Below are 21,276 nucleotides of genomic sequence, written 5' to 3'. Positions count from 1 at the left end.
CGATGAAAAAACTGTTATTTTTTAAATAAATTAAGGTGAAATTAAATGAGTATCTTGCAAATGCGATTTAGAGTGTCTATTGTTACAGATATGAATGTTCAATATTCTAAGTATTTCATAAAAATAATTATGCCATCATAATAAGTGTTGAGAAGAATTCCAGCATACAATTCTTTTTGCATCACGCAGAAAGATGCACATGGCTTCATAGAAGTTCCTGTCGCTGTAACCCAGTACGCCCCAAGGAATCAGATTAAAGGAAGAGTCAAATTCAAGCCAAGCTTTTGGAAGGGTCCTTCTAAAATTATTTTTCTTTGAATACTTAAAAGGCGCCATGTTAAAAAGAAGTGATGCCGAGATGCACTCTTATTGCATAAAGGACACAAAGGGGATGTAACCAGGCCAGACTTGTGGAGGTAAACGGCATGTTCCTCGTCATCCACGTCTTCCGCCACTGGCTTCTATGTGGATGATCACGGCAGCATTGCCGTAAAGCTCAAGAAATCCGTACAACATACTTGGATCTATGCGGCTACTATACCGTTTCCAATGCAGAAAAGGGCAAGTGGTCCGTGGCAGAAAATAACCACGTACGTATTTGCTCAAAGAGTAAGAATCTTGTTTCAATAAACAGGCATTAATTGATTCAGGAACATTCGGGTAGAGAAGTATCATCTATATAAACAAAATGAAAGTTACTGGTAACTTTTATGTTCAAGGGCACAGTATTCCAAGTTATCACCAAGCCAAGAAACTGTAGTAATCGTTCAGCGTACTCTTTAGACTAGTTAGGAGAGTGTATGTAACCGTTACTTGTCGATCATTTGCACATAGGGAGCTCGATACGGTCTTGGTAATGTGGAAATTCGTTTCAGTCATCATCATCATCATCATCATCAGCCTGGTAACGCTCACGGCAGGGCAAAGGCCTGTCCCATACTTCTCCAACAACTCCGGTCATGTACTAATTGTGGCCATGTTGCCCCTGCACACTTCTTAATCTCATCCACCAACCTAACTTTCTGCTGCCCCCTGCTACGCTTCCCTTCCCTAGGAATGCAGTCCGTAACCCTTAATGACCATCGGTTATCTTCCCTCCTCATTACAAGTCCTGCCCATGCCCATTTCTTTTTCTTGATTTCGACTACGATGTCATTAACTCGCGTTTGTTCTCTCACCCAATCTGCTCTTTTCTTATCCCTTAACGTTACACCTATCATTCCTCTTTCCATAGCTCGTTGCGTCGTCTTCAATTTAAGTAGAACCCTTTTCGTAAGCCTCCAGATTTCTGCCCCGTACGTGAGTACTGGTATAGACAGCTGTTATACACTTATTCGTGAGGGATAATGGCAACGTGCTGTTCATCATCTGAGAATTCCTGCCAAACGCACCCCAGCCCATTCTCATTCTTCTGATTATTTCAGTCTCATGATCCGGAGTCGCGGTCACTACCTGTCCTAAGTAGGTGTATTCCCTTACGATTTCCAGTGCCTCGCTACCTATCGTAAGTTGCTGTTCTCTCCCGAGACTGTTAAACATTACTTTAGTTTTCTTCAGATTAATTTTTAGACTCACTCTTCTGCTTTGCCTCTCCAGGTCAGTGAGCATGCATTACAGTTGGTCCCTTGAGTTGCTAAGCAAGTCGATATCATCAGCGAATCGAAAGTTACTAAGGTATTCTCCATTAAATCTTATCCCCAATTCTTCCCAATCCAGGTCTCTGAATGCCTCCTTTAAACACGATGTGAATAGCATTGAAGAGATCGTATCTCCCTGGCTGACGCCATTCTATATTGGGAATTTGTTGCTTTCTTTATGGAGGACTACGGTGGCTGTGGAGTCGCTATACATATCTTTCAGTATTTTTACATACGGCTCGTCTGCACCCTGATTCCGTAATGCCTCCGTGACTGCTGTGGTTTCGACTGAATCAAACGCTTTCTCGTAATCAATGAAAGCTGTATATAAGGGTTGGTTATATTCCGCACATTTCTCTATCACCTGATTGGTAGTGTGAATATGGTCTATTGTTGAGTTGCCTTTACCCGTTTGAGCACTTAACTGAAATTTATTGATAGCAAAACAAAGATTAGTTGCCTTGCATGTAAGTATACATATACAGCTCAAGGAAGATAGGGAATCTCTTATAAAAAAACATCAAGATATAATGAAGGAATTGAACTCCAAGGAGCAGTAGAATCAAAAACAAATTCATTATGGCACACAATTTCGTTTCTTTTTCATCTACACTCAGCGACAGTGAAGAAGGAAAACGCAAGCGTGAAAGAAAGAAGGACGAGACGAGAACCACAGTTATTCATTAAAGAGGTACGCAAACGAAATACAAAAGTACAAGAACTGCAGCGTGTCGTAGAAGCACATTGGAAACGCAATGAAAATAGTAAAGAGCAATATATTCATCGTCAACATTGTTGGATTTCAAACCATTGGACGATGCTTCTGTGTTGTGACGCGTTGGGCTACGTGCAGGGACCGTCTAATCTAATCAGCCACACAACTTTTCGCGGATACGCTGCATAGCAAAAATTTTGGGACTGTTGAGCTGAAGTTGCCCGATGTCTTCCTCGCTCTGGACTCAAAAATCTATGTGCTGCCTATACAGGAGCGGCACGGACGCTCACCACGACCAAGGGCTACGAACCAATGAAGACTATATGTAGCACAAATAATGCAGTGATTACGCAAACAAGTTTATTGAACGTGCATCATTAAGTGGAAGCCTATCGGTCTTCAAGCAAATGCTGAGAATGTGATGGGTCGTTAATCGTCTTGCTGAAAGCTTTTGACGAAACAAGTTATGTGATTCCCTCGGAATAAAATTAGGCAATGCTCGCTTCTCTGGCAAATGACCTTGTTCAAATACACTCCTCTGGCAGGCCAGCTGGCATAAACAACCCGCACCCGCCGCTATTAGCCTCTCACGGATGTTCGTTGTACACTGAGAGGATAATCCTAGCTACCTGCGAGCAGCCTCCGGCGTCCCTGTGCACCAGGAACACACCTTATTTGTAATCATGTGCGGACTAACCTACCCGTTGAGCGACGAAATGACCTGTTGGAATTTTTTCAACACAGTGTGGTTTACAGAAGATATACCCCATTTGTGGGAGGTAGCACGAGTGGTTCTGAAGTCTGGAAGGCCGGAAAGAATCTTGCAGCCCTGAGCTCGCGCATACCGTCACTGCTGACCTCACATGCAGCGAAACTAATGAAACAGATGGCGTATACAAGAATCTTGGCACGTAGAGGCGGGCCGGAAACTATCGTTGTGCATGACTGAATCAGGTGAAAGGTCCAAGCTCGTCATGACAACAATTGAAGTGATGCCATAGGCATATCTTGTGGTGTACAACAGGGTACTCTGCGATCTCCAGTAGTATTTACCATCGACATGGATAATAGCCTGCATTGCGACAGCTTTGTCATGCTCTGTCATGCTCTGCCATCCAAATCACTAGCCCTCCTGAAAGAACTTAGCAACAAAGGCTTCACGGTAAAGTTTCAGTGGATTCCTTTCCATATTGGTATTGCTCTCAACGAACAAGCTGATATGCTCTTGCACATGCAGTGCTTTTTCATTCTCAGAAATTGAAAGCCCCAAAGATAAAATCTAATTAAAATTGGACGTCCCTAGTCACATTGGGTCACTTTGGTTTCAACCGGATGCGCTCTGCGTAAGGAAGCGATTTTGTCAAAAGGAAGTGTCACCTCTGTACCGATAAGGAGATTATCTGCTCGGATGCCAGCATGGTTATTTGAGAAGGAGCACATCGATTTTCCGAACTTTAATGCATGCGACGAGACAGGAGACATTGAACACTTTCAGTGGTCGGGGCAAAAATACCAAGAAGGAGGACATGCTTTCCTCGAGAATCCGCAAAATAAGGGCCTTGAGCATGCGTGCCTACAACACCTGCGTTCCCGGAAGAGTAAGTTACGCCCACGAAAGGAGCTTCACGTCTTCTTTATGCAAGAGAGACTGGTTTTATAGATATGCGGTGAAATATCGCAGTAATATTGAAAGTGAGGTTTGGGCCTAGCAACTGCCGACCTTGAACGCCAGGCTTAAGACACTTTTGCGACTTCAGTAAAGGTGTTAAGTGAGCTTCATGTGAGCAGAACATTTTGAGACCCTATTTGGAATATTTTAAGGACTGTAACTGATTGTGTAAGACGGGGATTGGACAAGACAAAAGAACAAACAGGAACAAATTTCAAGTGCAAACTACAAAATACTGATAACTGAGGCGGGCAAAACTTTACACTTTGAGCCGAACTCATCGCGCAAGACCGAACAACTAGATTTCTTTCTCCGAGAGCAAGTCACACGTTCGGCTTGCGTGTTTGCTGTATGCCTCTAAGTTCAAGTAATACCGGATCTTCCCAACGCCGATTCGGAGGATGGAAGCGACCAGTTGATACATTCAGAAACAAAGTACTAAATGAGCCATATAATGGTTTCAAATACTTGCAAAAGGAATGTTTCACGAGGGCTGTATTTCATCCACAAGCACTTAAGTTCGACCTCAAGTTGTCGGTAAAGTTCCCCCCGCTTTCACTAAATGTGGTTATGGCGGCATTTGTAGTTACGATATGGCAGTGTGCTTAATTTAGCGGAGCTCCTAAAGTCAGCTCATAATGCTCCGACGTACTTCATTAAGTAATTTGTTCCAAAGGCCGAAATTAACTGCGTTTCTTTATATTTCGCGTCGGCATTACCGGTAACGTGCCCATTATTTTCGATAAAAAGCTGCCCAGTTTAGTTCGCCGAGGACACCGAAGAAAACAGTTACCAACAATTCATGCGGAATGAAAACAGATGAAAGAACGTCAGCTAGCATCGTTTTCAATTCTTCTGATTCTCATAGTAACGTAATAGTTTCCCTCACACAGGAAGCAGTTCAAGAAAGGTAGTGTCTGGCATAGTTCTTTTAAGGCTTTGGAAAGCATTATGGATAACAACGGTATGACGCTCTGGAATGCTTGAAAAAGTATCTTTCTGCAAAGGCGGTAATTACCCTAGAAATTGACGAGTTCAGTACAACAGCATTTTTTTCTGTTCTCGATTCATGTGTGGTGTGAACCACATGTGGGTCACTTGTCCTATTTCTCTGGTGCGTCGCGACCGAGTCACCAAGAGCTGTTCTTCTCTGAAACTTTCTCAGCGCAGAATAAGAGGGCCCCATGACGCATCATATTAGAAAAAAAATAGATTTTCTTTTCTCTCGACATGGTTTCCTAGCAAGATGTCGCTTTTGCATTGCATGAAAGCCCTGCACAGTCGCACAGGACAGTAGGTATAGTTACCAACCGGTGACCCGCACGCATTGATCGTGTTTTTAACATGTGTCGTTCCTCATCCAAACTGAGAGCTGAGCGAGCTGTTGTGTTTTCTATGCCTATGCTGTTCCGTTGCAAATAAAATGTTGGTTGCAAGTCAGCGCCCGTCTCTGTCGTTTCTTTGCTCGTTCAGGTCTTTTTCGCGCTGATTTGTTAAGCTATAGCGTTCCACACAAACAACAGGATTCCTACTTTAACCACATTCCAACAGCGTGCTTCACATAGTTCACTGAGCTTGCAGGAGAAATGCCGCTACATGCATCGTACAATGCACAAAGATTGGAAGCAGACTAGTAATCGGTAATCATTTTGAAACCCATGTGGTTAACCTGCACTCTTAAAACTTTCCATGTATCTAACTAGTGCAATGGCCCCTATTTCTGGTAAATAATAAATCAGTTTTATTTTCAGTGCTCCAAAAAACTGGGGTAACTTTTTAGGCGCATTTTATAACACCTTTAAACGGGTTCTGAACGGTGGTTTAGCAATTTTTATTTACTCCCATTTGAAAAACACACTTCAAAACTTGCGTGCACATGGTCCTTCGCAATTGCCATACTTCGTTAAACTAACAACTTAACTTTCTGAGTTATATATTTTTGAGATAACATGAAAATTGAATTAAAACGCTTTTGAGCGCTTCTATAGTCACATTGAAAGCTTCCCTGCAAAAAAAAAGTACTGTTGACCACCTAGTGTTTAGAGCGTTGGGTTTCTGTGCTCGAAGGCAAAAGTTCGATGTCACTGTAGCTCATCCATTTCGTTTATTGCGATAGCCATTGTATGGACACTACAAGCGCATTTTTACCGCCGCCGTCGCCGTTATGTTCTGTATCAAGTCCAAGGGGGATAACACCGTCGCCGCGCGACGTGCTCCGGCAGCTACTGCGCATTTCGCGACAGGGCGCAAGGGTGACTGACGATCGCGGCTCATTTTCACGCGCGATATTTGGAGGAAAGCGCGGAAGCAGCGCTGGGGGGGGGGGGGGGGGGGGAGGGCTTCGACTCCGCCAACACGTGCGTACATTAGACAGTTTTAGTTACACGTACGTAGAGGCTTTGCGTACGTAGAGCTTCTACGTGCCAGCAGTGCGCATGCGTAGAAGGTAGCGGGTGCGCGCGCGTCTCACGGACGTAAATGAGATTCAATTCTTTGCGTGCGTTTCTTCCGCACGTAGACAGCTTCGCGCAGGAGTTCCGCGAGATCACGAACAAGCGATAGCGGGCCGCGCGCGCGCAGACGGCTTGCATCGAAACACGGCGACAGGATTGAAGTGGCTACCGCCGTGTTCACATTTCCCGATAGATGTAGCTACGGGGTCCCTCTTGGCATGCGTCGCGTACGTGTAGCTAAAAGCGTTTTAGATGGCGTGCACGTAAGGTACATAGGCTTTTCACTTTTGCGTACGTGAAGCTCTAATTACGTGTAACTAAGACTCTATTGCCCGGCCGCGCGCGCCGTATCTCGAAAGGGATCTGCACACGGCTTATACCGGTGTGCGCGCGGGGTTCTCACGGATCTTGCCTTGAAACGATAGACCGCACGAAGGTAACTTTGCTCGCTGGCCCTGCCGCGCTTGCTCACACCAGCGTTTCCACAGCGAGTGTCCACCCTCATAGAGTGTAATATGTTCATGTTTGCTTGTGCGCGCTGACACCATGCTTCTTAATTCAGTTAGCAAGCGAATGTTCCCAAGTTTATACGGCCGATAAAATTACTATACTTACTTTGTATAGCTGTCTAATAATATTGTATCGCGATCGATGCTTCGCTTTTCGGAAGAAAGTGCGTGTTTTCTGTAACAGAAGTCCTAAGTGAGGCGCGGCAGAAACCTACCTACCCGGTGCCTGCTTACTGCAACGTGCAGTGTAGATGAGGTGAAGAATGTTTCACATTAAACTTTAGCTTTATTATGTATTCTCGGTCTTCTTTATTTCAAATCGTCTTTAAATTTTCTTCAACGCGTTATGTACTAGGAACGAAGGAGGGCGTCTGCCGGTGATTTTTTTGCCTGGAGACACACCAACCTAAGCCATGGTCACGGCGAATCCCCTTTCTCTTACCATGGGCTAGGCATTCGCCCTTTCATACTAGGCATCACTCTGAAGACCACCGAGATAACTTCGCTAATAAGGTGAGATGAAGGGTAGCTTAACAATAGGACACCACTCACTTGCTATGAAGAAGGAGAATGAGTCAGAAATGGTTACTCGTCAAGCCTAAACGGGCCAGGATGGAGGCCGCCGTGTCGAATCATGACGTAGTTTTAGTTCCGTTCTGATATCTGCCGGAGACGTAAACCCGTTGGGCTACATTCACGTATTTGTTCGCAGGCTTCGACTGCTTCCTCGGATGCTGCGAGACGTGAGCCGTCGGGAGCTGAGCGTTACGCTGCTGGGCGGCCGGGAACGGCTTTCTTTCCCTGTGGGAATCGCACCCAGCGCCATGCAAAAGATGGCGCACCCGGATGGAGAGGCAGCCACTGCTAGAGGTGAGGGGAACACGCCATTCATTGACAGAAATGCGAGCACCGCGAGGAGACTTGTATCATTATGCGCCACCTGGCCCGCTTGCTGGCACTTGTAGTCGTATGAACGACAGATTAGGCACTACGGATAGGCAGGTATTAGAAAGGCGCCAATCTCGACTCCTTTGTGGATGTGGTCATGTAGGCACTATGATGCATACGCTTACGAGTATTTACATCCCCTTGACAAACTCCATGGATGCTTTATATATCTGTCTACTTGTTTGCATTCTTTTTTGGGGGGGCCAATAGTATGTTCAGTACTTTGAAACGCCAAACTTTGCCAAGTGTATTCTGCCTGTAGCCCGACTGGTACCGTTTATCTAGACATTATTTACACGCTAAAACCGCGAAAATCTATCTGTTGCTGCATTTTTGCAGGTTTTGTTATGCTCTAACTTAGAAAAAATTAATTTCTTCCAAGATTTCTCTATGTTTGGGAATATTTGTCGCTCTTAACAAAATTGTTTTGCCAGCCACTTTATCAGTCTACACAGATGCTTAGTCTACAGTCTACATGCTTAGTCTATGCGTGCGCGCACAGGTGGGTGCGTGTGAATCTCAAGTGTGAACGCGCGTGTTCGTGCCTAAACATGTATGCGTGTGAACGTCTGTCCGTGAATGTATCTGCATGCGCATCTGAGCGTAAGTATGTGTGCGACAATTTCTTCGCTTACACCCATTCGCGGTTGTGCCACGCGAATTAAACCTTTCTCGTGATCCACGAGACAACGAATGACATTGAATGCCCAGCATTCTCTCTTTCTTAAAGCGAAACAGACGCGAAGAAAAAAAGCAGTGCCCTTGACGTCAATATCACGCGCCTGCATTTCGTCACGACGGCGCCGTTAACATCGGCGTAGCCCCGTGAGCGGTGGCCCCCCTTCCTTCGGCGGCGCAGTATTTCACTGCCTGCGGCGGGCTAAGCATGTTCCGCCATTGCGTCGTGCATCGCCTCGGCGGGATGCGTTCGCTGCTATATCGACTATTAAAGCATAGAGAAACACTTCCACAAGACACTCAGCCAGCACTGCGCCCCATTTGGCGAGGCTTGTTGCATAAAAACAAAAACTTGGAATCTAGTGACCGTTGGTTTCAAATTTTGGATTTAGGTCGTCACTTTTTTATTAAAAAGTAGCAAAAATCGAAATTTTCTGAAAGCAAAACTATCATGTTTACAACTCTAACTCGGCAATGAAAAATGATATCGCAATTATGTGAATTCCACCTAATAGTTCATATAAAGTGGACAAAATTGATATAAAACACAAGAATCTCAAAAAATTTAATAACATGAAAATACGGCTTTGCCAGAACCTTCGTACACAACGTACACAAAGACATAATATGACATATCAAATTTTTCTGCTTTCAGTGATCTAGTAGGTAACGTTTACAGAACCGCGATGTATATTCTAGATGCAAAGATAATAATTTGTAAACCTAGTGCTTTTATGTTTTGCAGACTTTCGAATTTTTGAAATTATTTTTCACAAAATTCCAGCCCTAAATCGAAATTCCGCTTCCAACGGTCACTAGAATTTAACTTTCTCTCTCAAATGCAACAAAGTCCATTAAGATTGGTCCAGGGGTTATCTCAGGAAAACGTTCTTGCATTTTACACGTATTCGAATAGGCGGCGCCGGAGTTGGGCTAAAGATTCCGATTAAGGGCACGACATTCTTTATCGCTTCTACTACTCCACGGAGCGCTGTAATGGTCGGGATTTCCTTTTTGCTTAACAAAGTGAGCACATGCGATTGCGAGCCCTCTTTACAAGCCCTAATGGAAGCCGTTCCTTCTGCAGCGTGCGATTCCATAATATAAAAGCAATACGCCTTGCGAAATGAGGAAATGCTAATTTTGCTGTATCAGAATTATCATTGCGGGCTTTTTGTGCGCTCTTCCACTGCCGTGATTGTATGCAGCAGCAGTTCGCGTACAAAGCTCCACTGGGCGGCTTCAGCTTAAAAACGTAGATTTCAACCATGTGTTATTCTTGTAGTCAGACCTTAGAGAAAAACTGCGTGTGGAGGCGCAGCGTGCGGAAGTGGCAAATGGGCGAAATTGCGAACAAGGCAAATTCGCGTTTAGAAACATGGCGCAGAAAACATCTGACGCGGGCCGCAACATAGCTTGCATACTGTTGTGTTGACATTGCTTGTCAATAATGTGTGAACGAAACTCTTTAAAGGCCTTTCCCGAAGCTAGTTTCAGCGAAACAGATGTAAGACTTGTTACCTACAATGACACGCCTGTCATGGTGTAAGGTATCGTTTATGTTGGTGTAAAATGCCATGACCAGTGCGTTCGTTCGCTACTGGTGATAGTTCAGGACACCAAATGGTCCCGAATTCCAACGTTATTAGGTCGGGAGTGGCTAAGGAAAATAAAATTCGACTGGCCGAATATAGTACGAGTGAAGAACAACCATGAAACATCATAGCTTCAAGCAGGTTACGGTGCCATCAAAGGGTTTAGACCTAGCATTCTTCTTGAGGAAGGCGCTACTCCCGTTTTTTGCAAAGTGAGACCCGTGCATACTATTTACGCGAGCAAGTAGAGCTTAATATGGAAACGGCAGACATTGTGCACCGTGTGAAGCCCAATACTTGGGCACTAGTGATAGTACCTGAAAAGAATAATGGGATTCGACTGTGCTGTGATTGCAGAGTCACCGTCAATCGTTTCCTAGACCATGACTCTCTGCCCTAGGATATTTTGACTACCTTTTAAGCCGGAGCCGCGTTTTCAGTTCTTGACCTGAGTGAGGCTTATTTGCAGCTAGAATTAGATGCTCAGGAACTGCTCCCAAGTCGACATGGGCTTTTCTTGGTACCGGCGCTTACCTTAGGGTGCTGCCTATGCACAGACCGCATTTCAGTCTGTGATGTCACGCGTGGATTGCGTAGGATGGACTGCTTTCTTGACGATGTCTTCACAGCGGAGGCAGCTGCTATCCGTGCCATGAAAGAGCTGAACAAGTGTTCGTGCGCCTGTGCGAACGCGGTATCAAGGTCAAAGCGGAAAAGGGCAACTTGTTCCGACTTCGCGTCCCAAATATTTGGGACGCGAAGGAGATAGCGATGGGTCACATACAACCAGCGACGAGGTAAGGGCCATAAAGAATGCGCCCAACCGAACAATCTCGCGCAATCAAAGGCTTCTTTGCGGGTTTGTCAATTTTTACACAAAATTCTTGCCAATTGTAGCTACGGTATTGTAGCCTCTGCATAATTTACTTCGGAGTGAGACCACGTGATGAGCAGCACGCGGCCGGTCAATGCAACTGTGCTTTCAACTTGTCTAAAACATTGTTGACAGATGAAAGTGTGGTCGCGAAGTATGATGTAGCGAAAGAAATTCACCTGACGTGTGACGCTTCCGAGTATTGCTTAGGAGCCGTGTTGGTCGCACGTAATCAATGGCGAAGAGAAGCGTATTGCTTTCGCGACAACATTGTTGTCGGTGTCCGAGCGTAACTACAAACAGAAAAAGAGGCACTCAGAATCGTCTTTGGAGTGAAAAAATTCCAGAAGTATCTCTATGACCGGGCAGGTAAAGTTTTAACGGATCACCAACTACTGGCGGTGCTGTGGTAACCACCAGGGTGCACACATGGCTGACGTTTCTGGCAGACTGTCGCTAATTAACTTTTTAATTTATTGCCTTACGCCACCTATTTCAGTGTACGAAATATCGCAGCTGAGTTATCATGGCGTATCAACTTGAAACGAATTCTATGGGCAGCCCCAGTTATGAGAAAATAATTATGAAATTGTCTGACGATGCGAAATAGTCTTCTAGGTACTTTTTCAAGGAACCTCTATTTTATTCCTTCAAGCACAAAAGCAACTGAAACAACAATGCATTTCGAAGGACACTTGGAAAATTAATTCCTCGGAAGTGGTGTTCTCCGGGGAATTCGTTCCAAGCGGATAGGCAGTGCGTACTCAGCGGCTATAATTCGTAGATTGAAACATGTGGCGCAATGTAATAAATTAAGAAGGTTGTTGGCGTAATTATGTTAATTGTTCAATTGAATATTTTGATTTCTCGTAAATGGGATAGTCGCCTCATCGAATTATTTACATCAGGGGTTAGAATTGCGCTATCTCCATAAACAATCTTTATAAAAATTCGTGTAGCTAAAAAGAAAACGACCTGTATATAGCATCACGCCGCCGCCTTAGTAGCTTGACTTGATTACAAGGAACACAAACTAAAAACTTCTAATGTGCACGAATTCACCACCTTTATCCATATCTCAGATTGCACTATATAACATCACATTTCACACTTTGTCGTCTTATAGGAGTTACCATTTCTTTATAACATTGGTTTAAGCTTCTCACATCACAGTTCAAGAGGCGAAGCCGTGCGCAGCTGCTATATCTAACCGTATAGGGCATAACAGTGTCCATTAGCGCGCTGTTGCTCGCAGTCAGTGTATTAAGACGAATTAAACAATCTTGAGTAGGCCTGAAGTACAAGCAATGTGAGCTGTGCCAGCAGGATCCACTTTCGCGCACAACTTTCTGTGGCAATGAAGGGACGGACGCAAAGAGCGCGCCAGTGAAAGAAGTCCTAGATCGCGTCGCAGATCTGCGTTAGCTTAAGCTAGGTCTAGGAAAAAAATATAAGCACCATATTTACAACAGACAAATAAGACAAAACACACCACTGAGTATATAGGTTCGTCTATTTTGCGTCTTTTCCATTTTGCGTGTTGGCAAATGCAAAGCCGTCGCACGTTTAAGCTGCGTCGATTCAGCGTCTGTTTTCATCCACGTTCCTCACTCTTTCTAAAGATTCTAATTTTGCACTGTGCTCCTCTGACGTGAAAGTAGGCCCAACCCATGTCACCTTGCACTGCCTCATTTGCATTTTTGCCGTGAGCTCCCCGAGCCTACCTGCAGTTCGAAAAACGCCACCTGACCGAAAACTGACAAGCTGAACCGCAACAATGTAATGCAGAAATGAAAGACGCTGTAGGGCTTGAGCCAACCGACTGGCGCTCAAGTTATCAGAGATTTTCGACAACGGTGTTTCAGAGCGTTCGGTCATCGATTTTATCCGCTGTTGGCGCCGCAACCTAATTCATATTTCTACGACCCAGAGCTCTGCGACTGTGCTATGAAAACAGCGCTTTTGGAACAACGTTTATCCATCTGAAGTGCTGCCATGTGAAGTGTCAATAAATTCACGATAGCAAACAAATCGCTGCAGTGGTTTCATCACGAGACTCTTTCACTGTGATTTCAATTATACGGGCACTCCAGACGCATTTCTACCATATCCGTTGCCGTCGCGGTCGCCGGGAGGTTACAACAAAGTCCAAGGGCGATAATGTCGTCGGCGTGCGCGATATGCGGTTTGTGCGAGTGAAAACGTGCGAGGGTGAACCGGTGATCAGGGCTAGTTCTCGTCCGTGAGGCTGTCTGGAAGAGGAGGGAGTGGGGGGGCGCGTTTTCCCGGGCCGTGGTATCTTGAAAGACATCTGCGTTGCTGCGAGAAGCAGCACGAACCTCCATTCGCTCGCTGCTGCTGCCGCGCTTCCTCGCTACAGCGTTTTGACAGCAAATTCCCGTGGTCGTCGAGGGAGATGTGTTCATGTTTGCTTGTGCGCGCGTGTCACCATGCTTGTTAATTTATTTAGTATGCGTAGAATTGCAAGTTTATACGGTCGATAAAACTACAATCCTTACTTCGTATAGTTGTCCACTAGTTTCCCATCACAACTGATGTTTCGCCTTTCGGGCGAAACTGCGGCTTTTTTCAATGACCTAAAACGGCCTCCAAAATTCGAGTGTTCTCCATAGAATCCGGTACTTCAAACTTCGCATCCAATTTGACACGGTTTTTCTGCGGTAAATAATGGTGCCTCTTGCATGAGATGTCGATCTATGAGCGTAGAACACATTGCCTCAGGAGATTTTTGAAATATGGCCTTCATGATTAGTTATTTGATAAAAACGGCGTTTTCCCATAGAATACGCGCATGTTTTTAGCAGCGACCGCTAGAGGCATGTTTCGCGATATCAAGGAGGAAAAAGAAAGAAAATATTAAGGAGATGCTGCAAAAATGCTAGAGCAAAAAGCATATCTAACATCCCTGATTATGTCAAGGAGGCTAGGTGAGTATTCGTCGCCATCCAGTTTCAAATAAGACGCCAGTTATTCATCGTCAAGCAAGGAATAAAGGTGAAAGTGACCATGGATGGTCAGAAATAAGTAAGAAAAAAAAGGCCGCATCAGGAATATCTTGGAACCACATTAACAAATTACGCAGAAATGTCTGGAACAGTAGGGAAACCTATTCTATACGAAGGAGGCAAGCTGAGAGGGCACGCGGCATTACATTTCATCCAAAAAGTAACAGCCCTATGATTTAACGGCAACAACGAGATGGATTACGAGATAAAAAAAAAAGTGTATGAACCACGGCCAAACGGAAAACGAGCTAGGCCTGAGAAATAATAGCTGGAAAAAAGTGCAAGAGGAAGTTCTTAAACGCGCGGGCATATGGATAGGCGAGGTTCATTAACTGGGACTGAAAAGTGAGGAAGAACTGTTGAAAGCATCAGAAAACAACGCTCAGGCTAGGTGAATACCAGGCAATCGGCGACAAAGTATAATCAGTTTTTTTTATAAAAGTGAGTCGAAAGAAGATGTAATTCCCTCATAAAGACAGTTTTTTTAATGCGAGGTTAAATGTCTCAGGGCATACAAGAGTATGGGATGGGGTGAATAAGGATAATTAAATGAATGAAAAAGGATTTGCTGACCTAATGAAGTCCAAGAGGGATCGATAATGCGGTCCCTGCGTCCAAGCAGTGTAATGCCTCAGATTATGCGGCGAGAGACCCGCTGCTGCGAGGTGCCGCAGCCTCGTCGGTTTCAGTGCAGGGCAAACTCACAGCAGGTGGTGGAGGTCGGCTTCAACATTTCGCGACTTGCAGAGTGGACACTCAGGACGAGGATATAGAGGGCGAAAGTGCGGCCACTTCCTATTCACGGCAGGATTGAGGGCTACCCCGACCGGGATCCTCCGAAGCGCAACCTCCTCTGCACGGGTAAGACCGCGGGGGAGGTTTACCGCGGGGGAGGTTTACCGCACACGGAGGTATCAGAGCACGTGTGCGGCGCCGGAGGTGCTTTCTTGTTAAAAGGAGGGTGGCATCATCTGGGTGAAAGAGTTGAGGCAGTGACGATGGAGAAGTCGCTAGGCGGGTCGCAGAATCCTCACGGCTTTGGAAGCTTAGAAGGTCGCGTGGGATCCACTCGACAGATACTGACTGCGGGATGCGTGCCGCGAGAAGATGGATCTGTTGGCATATGTCAGGGCTGCGACTGACGCGTCGCAGAAGCCACGTCGCCTGGAGGGCATCAGTGCGGATGACGATGCGGGCCGTGGGGACCATGGGAAAGGCGGCCACAGAGCACAACGCTTCTCGGAAAGCAAGGAGCTCAGCACAAAAGGAGGAAGGAGGTTCTTGGACTTGAAACCGGATCGTCTTATTAAGGGCAGGTGCCCATGGGCAAGAAATTGCAGTGGTTTTTTCACAGCCCTTAATGCTTGCATCAACGTAAAGGACGATGGAGCCAAGCGGCAGGTGGGCATCTTGATCTACAAGTCGGTCACGAAGCGACGCCACCGCGTGAGTTGATGTCGGGCGATGTATATCAGTTGGCTTGTTATCACTCAGCTGTACAAAACTCCAGGGGGGAAGAACTGGCGATGGTGGTGGTAGAAGCGAGTTCGAGAAAGCGCAAGCCCTGAGAGCACACGTTGCGTGTGAAAGGCTGGCCTTAAGCCTGCGAGCATCCCGTCGCTGCCGCACCAGCTCATCTAGTGTGTTGAGCGGCGCATTTTGTTGGGGAGCCATGATCGGGGTGATGTAGGGAAGGCAAGTGATGACCCTCATTGCCTCGCGATTAACAGCCTCAAGGCGATCCCATTGTGCCCTCGTCAAATGCTGGAATTGGGCTTGATAAATAAGGCGTGGTTGCACTACCACCTTCACCAATTGTCGCGCAACATATGAGCTGGCATATATTTAGGAGCAATGCGCCTAATCAGACCCAACGTTTCAATTGGCTGCTTTTTAGCGCTGGAGAGCCAAGCAGTTCCGGTTCCCGACTCGTATGCCTTCAGACCTAGAATTTTTATAGTTGAACATTGTTGAAGAGGGGTTCTGGATAGATGAAGACGAATGGGTGTTGCAGAGATTCTACGCCGGCCCCAGCTATTGGCGACTGACATGTAAGCAGATTTGCTGACGGAAAGCCTAAGGCCGACCGAAGAAGCGTAAGTCGCCGTGATATCTAAAGCTGATTGAAGGGCAGCGGCCTGAGTCTGCAGGTCGTGATGAGTGCTCCATACCGTGATGTCATCAGTGTACAACAAGAACTTTATGTCGGGTAGATCATGTAAGCGCCATGCAAGCGGGATGAAAGCAATATTGAATAATGTGGGTGATAATACAGATCCCTGGGGTACGCCACGAAGAGGGACAAATGAGCCGACGGCGTCACCACTGAGGCGAATTGCAAAATGTCGGTCTTCATGTAAAGATTTGACAAAATTCCGTACTCTAGGGGGAAAATGCAGCATGTCAATTGAAGCCAAGATGGCAGCATGACTGATGTTATCATACGCCTTTTCGACGTCCATAGGGAGGACAGTACGGACACTGTGGCTACGAGTTGACAATAAAACCGAGGATGCCAAGACAGCCAGCCCATCTTCAGTACCTATGGATGGACGGAAGCCAATTTGAGCAGGGTGGTAGAAACCGTGGTGCTCTAGCCACCACGACATTCGTGTGGCTTGCATTTTCTCAGCAAGCTTGCACAAGGCTGACGTTAGGGAAATGGGTCGGAAGTTGCCAAGGTCAGTCGGCGGCTCGCTTGGTTTCGCAATCGGGATCACAATAGCTGACTTCCAGCCTGGAGGGACAACGCCATCCAGCCATACCTTGTTAATGGTGTCGAGGAGTTGAGGCAGCACAGCGGAACTCAGGTTCTTGTAGGCCTCACAAGTAATAGAGTCTAGGCCTGGTGCTGTCTTGCGACTGGTACCATCTATCGCTGCAAGCAACTCAGGCATGGTGAAAGAGCTTGCAATCCCCTCGGAGTCTGCTGTAGGTGGTAACCTGTCGATATGTGTCGGAATGCCTGCCAAGGAAGCACCATTGGCTGTTTGAGGCAGCACGTCGTACTGCGGGAAAAACTTCCGGGCTGCTTCTCTGGCGAAATCATCCGGCGACAAGCCAGCAGCGAAGCAGGCTGTGGCTGCCGCGTCTGGACGGCGGCCACCGTGTTCCATGGCACGGAAGGTTCGCCAGAGAGAAGCATTCGATGTCTTGGATGAAAACCACTCACACCACGTATGCCAGTGCCTACGCGAGAGGTCGCGTTCATATCTGCGGGCCTTAGCAGTAAGGAAATTCAGTCTTGTACGTGCTTGTGCAGAAGTGGGGTCTCGGGATGCTGCCAGCTCAGCTTGTCTGCGAGCAGCCCACAAGTTGAGCAGGCCGATATCCGGTGCCGGTCGATGGACGCCTACCCAGCTGATGGTTGTAGCTTCATTGAACGCGCTTTGTATGCGTTCAACAAGTAGTCGAGAGTCCACAGAGGTATCTTGGAGAACGGCGAGAAATTTGTCCCAGTTGACCACAGAACACTTGCGGCGCAATCGGCGGGCCTGCGACGAATGAAGGCCGATGATGATAGGGTGGGGGTCAATACCGCAGCAGTCGGGCTCCAGGTGCCAAGTGGGAGTGCCGGGACCCGACTACCACGTAAGATCCGGTGCGTATGTTGTACGTCGAGCTTGAGGCACAGCTCGCGTTGCTGAATCGGGATGGTTCAGTAGTACAAACAACGCATCCGCGAAGACGTCCCGCACACGCCTACCTCGAGGTCTACAATTAGGGTACCCCCAATCTGGGTACCCTAAAACTAAAATAGGACACGCTGGGTATTGGCGACGGACATTCACTAACCAGCCCGGATTAATTCTTGAAAAGCCACCGGCTGGTCTTATGTAGTATGACACTACCACAACAGTTGCCTTGGGTAACTTCACAGCTACTGCCACTACCTCCTGGTATGAGTTACACCAGTTTTCAAGAGAAAGGCAGACCTGAGGATAGCGCGTATCAGCATACACTGCCGCCTTTCTTGGAGGGGCAGCTGTGTGGACGCGACAGTCACTCATCGAAGGAGACACGTATCCACTGAAGCCCAGAATGGCAGGCAAGGCGCTGGTCTCCTGTAGTAACAGGGCCCACACCTGCAGCTTGTTCATACGCAGACGGGATTTAAGCTCCCCCCCTTTCGTGGAGAGCCCTCTACAGTTCCACTGAAGCACGCTACAAACACATCTGCCCGCCATTTTGATTACGAGTCCAGGCGTTGCAAAATCACAGATGTCAGGTTGGATAACTGCCTGACCACGAACCGCAAAAGGGAACCGCAAAAGGTAGAGTTGTCCGGCAACGGAGCTGAAGATCTGGTAGACTCTGCGACTGATACAGCAAGGCGTGACAGAGACGATGATGCAGCGGAACCGATACTTGTAGTGGTGTGAGATTCCACTGCACCTCGCCGACGCGCAAGTAGTTCACGGTGCTGTCGGAGCTTGGATACCTCCGCTAAAAGGCGGGCAATTTGATTTTCAACTGCTGCCATATCATCACGCGGATGTTCCGGCCCGCTCTGCTTCTGTATAACCAGCGGGCGACGGCGGTCTTCGCGAACTTTGTCACTGTAAGTCTGTTGGGAATGGGGCGCAGGCGGGTCGGGCTCGGAAAGCTCTGGCCAGTCGTCGTCATCCCACTGGAGCGCCGCAAACCTGTTTGATGTCGGCACTGGTTGTGTTGCAGCATGCTGAGGCCATTGCTTAGGAATCCGGCGACAAACCTTCTGAGTGGCGTTTTGCTTTGTGGGACAAGTTGGAGAAGTGATCTCGTGGTCGTCGGTCTTGCAGAGTCCACATCGATAGGACACTGCGCCAGCTAATACAGCTTCATCTGGCGCTGTAAATGGATAGGATCGGCGCATGGGGCCCGGTCGGAAACAGTTGTAACAATAGACGACACTGGGTTTATATGGTCGAGTTCGTAGAATGCAGCCGTAGTAGTACAGACGGGCTGGGGGAGTGGGTGGGCCCTGCAAGGTGACGATGCAAGAGCGCCCCTTTCCCATGTAACGCGCTTGAATGACACGGTGAGTAGTACAGTAGAGCTCACGCTGGAGAGCAGTCTGGTCCTCGCCAACCTCAACGTTGTAAACGACACAGCGCTGTAGATCCGAGCCTTCTACCAGGTACACCTGGACCGGCACGGTGACCTCACTCGTTATCGAGAGACGTTGAAGCGTTTGCAAACGCTCGACAGCAGCCAATGTCGGGAGCCACACAGCGATGGTATTTGACTTCTTCCGGGCCGTGAAGCCGCGGAAGCCTGTGGTGCCAAGACAAGCGTCTAGGTTCGCCTGAATAATCCTGTTCGGAATTTCCGTGAGGCATGTGGGGGCCAGAGCTTTAATGGTTGCTTTATAGCAAACCGAGCCCAGTGTCGACTTAACTGGGTGGTCAGTCGTTAGACAGGAACGCTTGCCTTGGGAGCCGCTGTTGGCCGAACACGAATCTGGTGCAGATTGCTCCGAAGGACGCTTCTGAGAACCACGGGGCGCCGACGGCACAGATGGTAACGCAGAAGACAAGTCCATAGAGGTACTCGGTTCGTCATGCACAACAACTGGAGCCCCATTCCCGATCGGTGTCTGGGAAGCCATCGCCGGGCTCCGCCCTGAGGGCAGATCACTCACGGTCTGATGTGCATTTTGGGAAGGCGATGGGCGGGCTGCAGCCGAAGGACTTGGAGCAGGAACCAGGAGCTGGGATCCAGACTCAGGTGTCAATAGTGCGGCCGGTAACGCCGTCGTGACGAGCGGCGCCGGCGAATCTAACGCCGCCAGCGCGTCACCGGAGGCACTAGGCCTAGTCCCGGTGTACAATTCAGCTGCAAGGCCGATGGAGTGACATTCGCTGAATGTCAGAAAACCAGACTGCGCATGAGCGTCCGCGGCGTCCTCAGATGTCTTGGGATCCAATCTCTTGATGTATGCAATGTATTTACGCGGAAGGCGAGATTTTTCACAGGAGCGGTGAGCAGCCAGGCTAGCAACAGGTTAGCAACGCAGGGATTAAAACTAAAAAGTGGAAGCACGAGCAGAACATAATGGTGCACTGGAAGAACTTTTGAAGGGATTGAGAATTCACTCATATACATGCAAGGTCTAGCTAATATCTGTGGGCCATGACGTGGACATTTAGGGTTGATGGTTGGCGTTTAAAATAAGGTTTGATGTTATTCAATCAAAGCAATGAGCATACATTGAAATACAGGGCCAGGAAACACCTAGGACAAACAAGAAGATACAAATAGCTTGGTGTATGCGTAAACGAAGGCATATATGGAAACATAGGAAAAGAATAATAATAGCAAGGGGCAATAGAAATGTGGTTATAATAAGCCACAAAGCGTTATGGGAATACAATAGGTATGATGTGCTTCGGAGTATGTGGGCAGGTGTGATGGTTCCATGACTTGTATTTCGAAATGCAGTTGTTTGGTTCAACTCCGGCGTACAATCAGGACTCGAATGCAACTAATGGTCAGCAGTAGCAATGACAAAGGATGAAATTGTCCAACTCAAAAGACAATATAGAATTCGCCAAACTGTCAGAACTGATAAACAAGCAGAAAATAAGGGATATCCGAAATTATAGCGTTAGGAAGACTGAGGAAGCACTAAAAAATGGACGCAGCATGAAATCACTGAGAATGAAACTTAACATCGGACAAACCACGATGAATGCACTGAAAGATAAACAGGGTAATATCAGCTGCAATTTCGAAGGTATAGTAAAAGCAGTGGAAGAATTTTACACTGACTTGTAGAGTACGCGGAGGAGCCACGACACCTCCATTCGAAGTAGTAATGAACAAGTTACAGAGACTCCTTCTATAACTAGCAATGAGGTTAGAAGGGCCTTGCAAGACATGAAACGGGGAAAAGCAGCAGGAGGATATGGAATAACAGTCGATTTAATTAAACATGGAGGAGACAGAATGGTTGAAAACCTGGCGGCCCTCAACATGAACTCTCCATCGACTTGAAGGGTCCCAGAGAACTCAAGAATGCCAACATTATTCTAACCCGCAGAAAGGGAGATGTTAAAGAATGACAAATTCGCCGTTCCGCCGAAACGGCGAAGCACCGATTGCGACACCCAATTAGTAGATACCTGTGCGTAGTAAGCATAGCAGTTTTATCGGCCGTATGAACTTGTAAACGTTCGCTTACTAACTAA

At 47.1% G+C, this 21,276-nt stretch overlaps 1 protein-coding gene across 2 annotated transcripts in view; it reads left to right on the top strand.

Annotated features, from left to right (window-relative positions):
* Positions 1 to 21,276, top strand: part of LOC142576671 (2-Hydroxyacid oxidase 1-like) — a 229,103-nt gene that overhangs the window by 15,863 nt on the left and 191,964 nt on the right. For both annotated transcript variants that reach the window (XM_075686901.1, XM_075686900.1), the window contains exon 2: positions 7,696 to 7,853. In XM_075686901.1, the coding sequence (XP_075543016.1) occupies positions 7,696 to 7,853 (158 nt within the window). The remainder of the gene's footprint in view (positions 1 to 7,695; positions 7,854 to 21,276) is intronic.

Source organism: Dermacentor variabilis, chromosome 3 (genome assembly GCF_050947875.1).
Source record: "Dermacentor variabilis isolate Ectoservices chromosome 3, ASM5094787v1, whole genome shotgun sequence".
In the NCBI taxonomy this organism is placed as follows: Eukaryota; Metazoa; Arthropoda; class Arachnida; order Ixodida; family Ixodidae; genus Dermacentor; species Dermacentor variabilis.
Note: the sequence above shows the minus strand (reverse complement) of the source record. Positions and strands in the feature narration are given on the sequence as shown.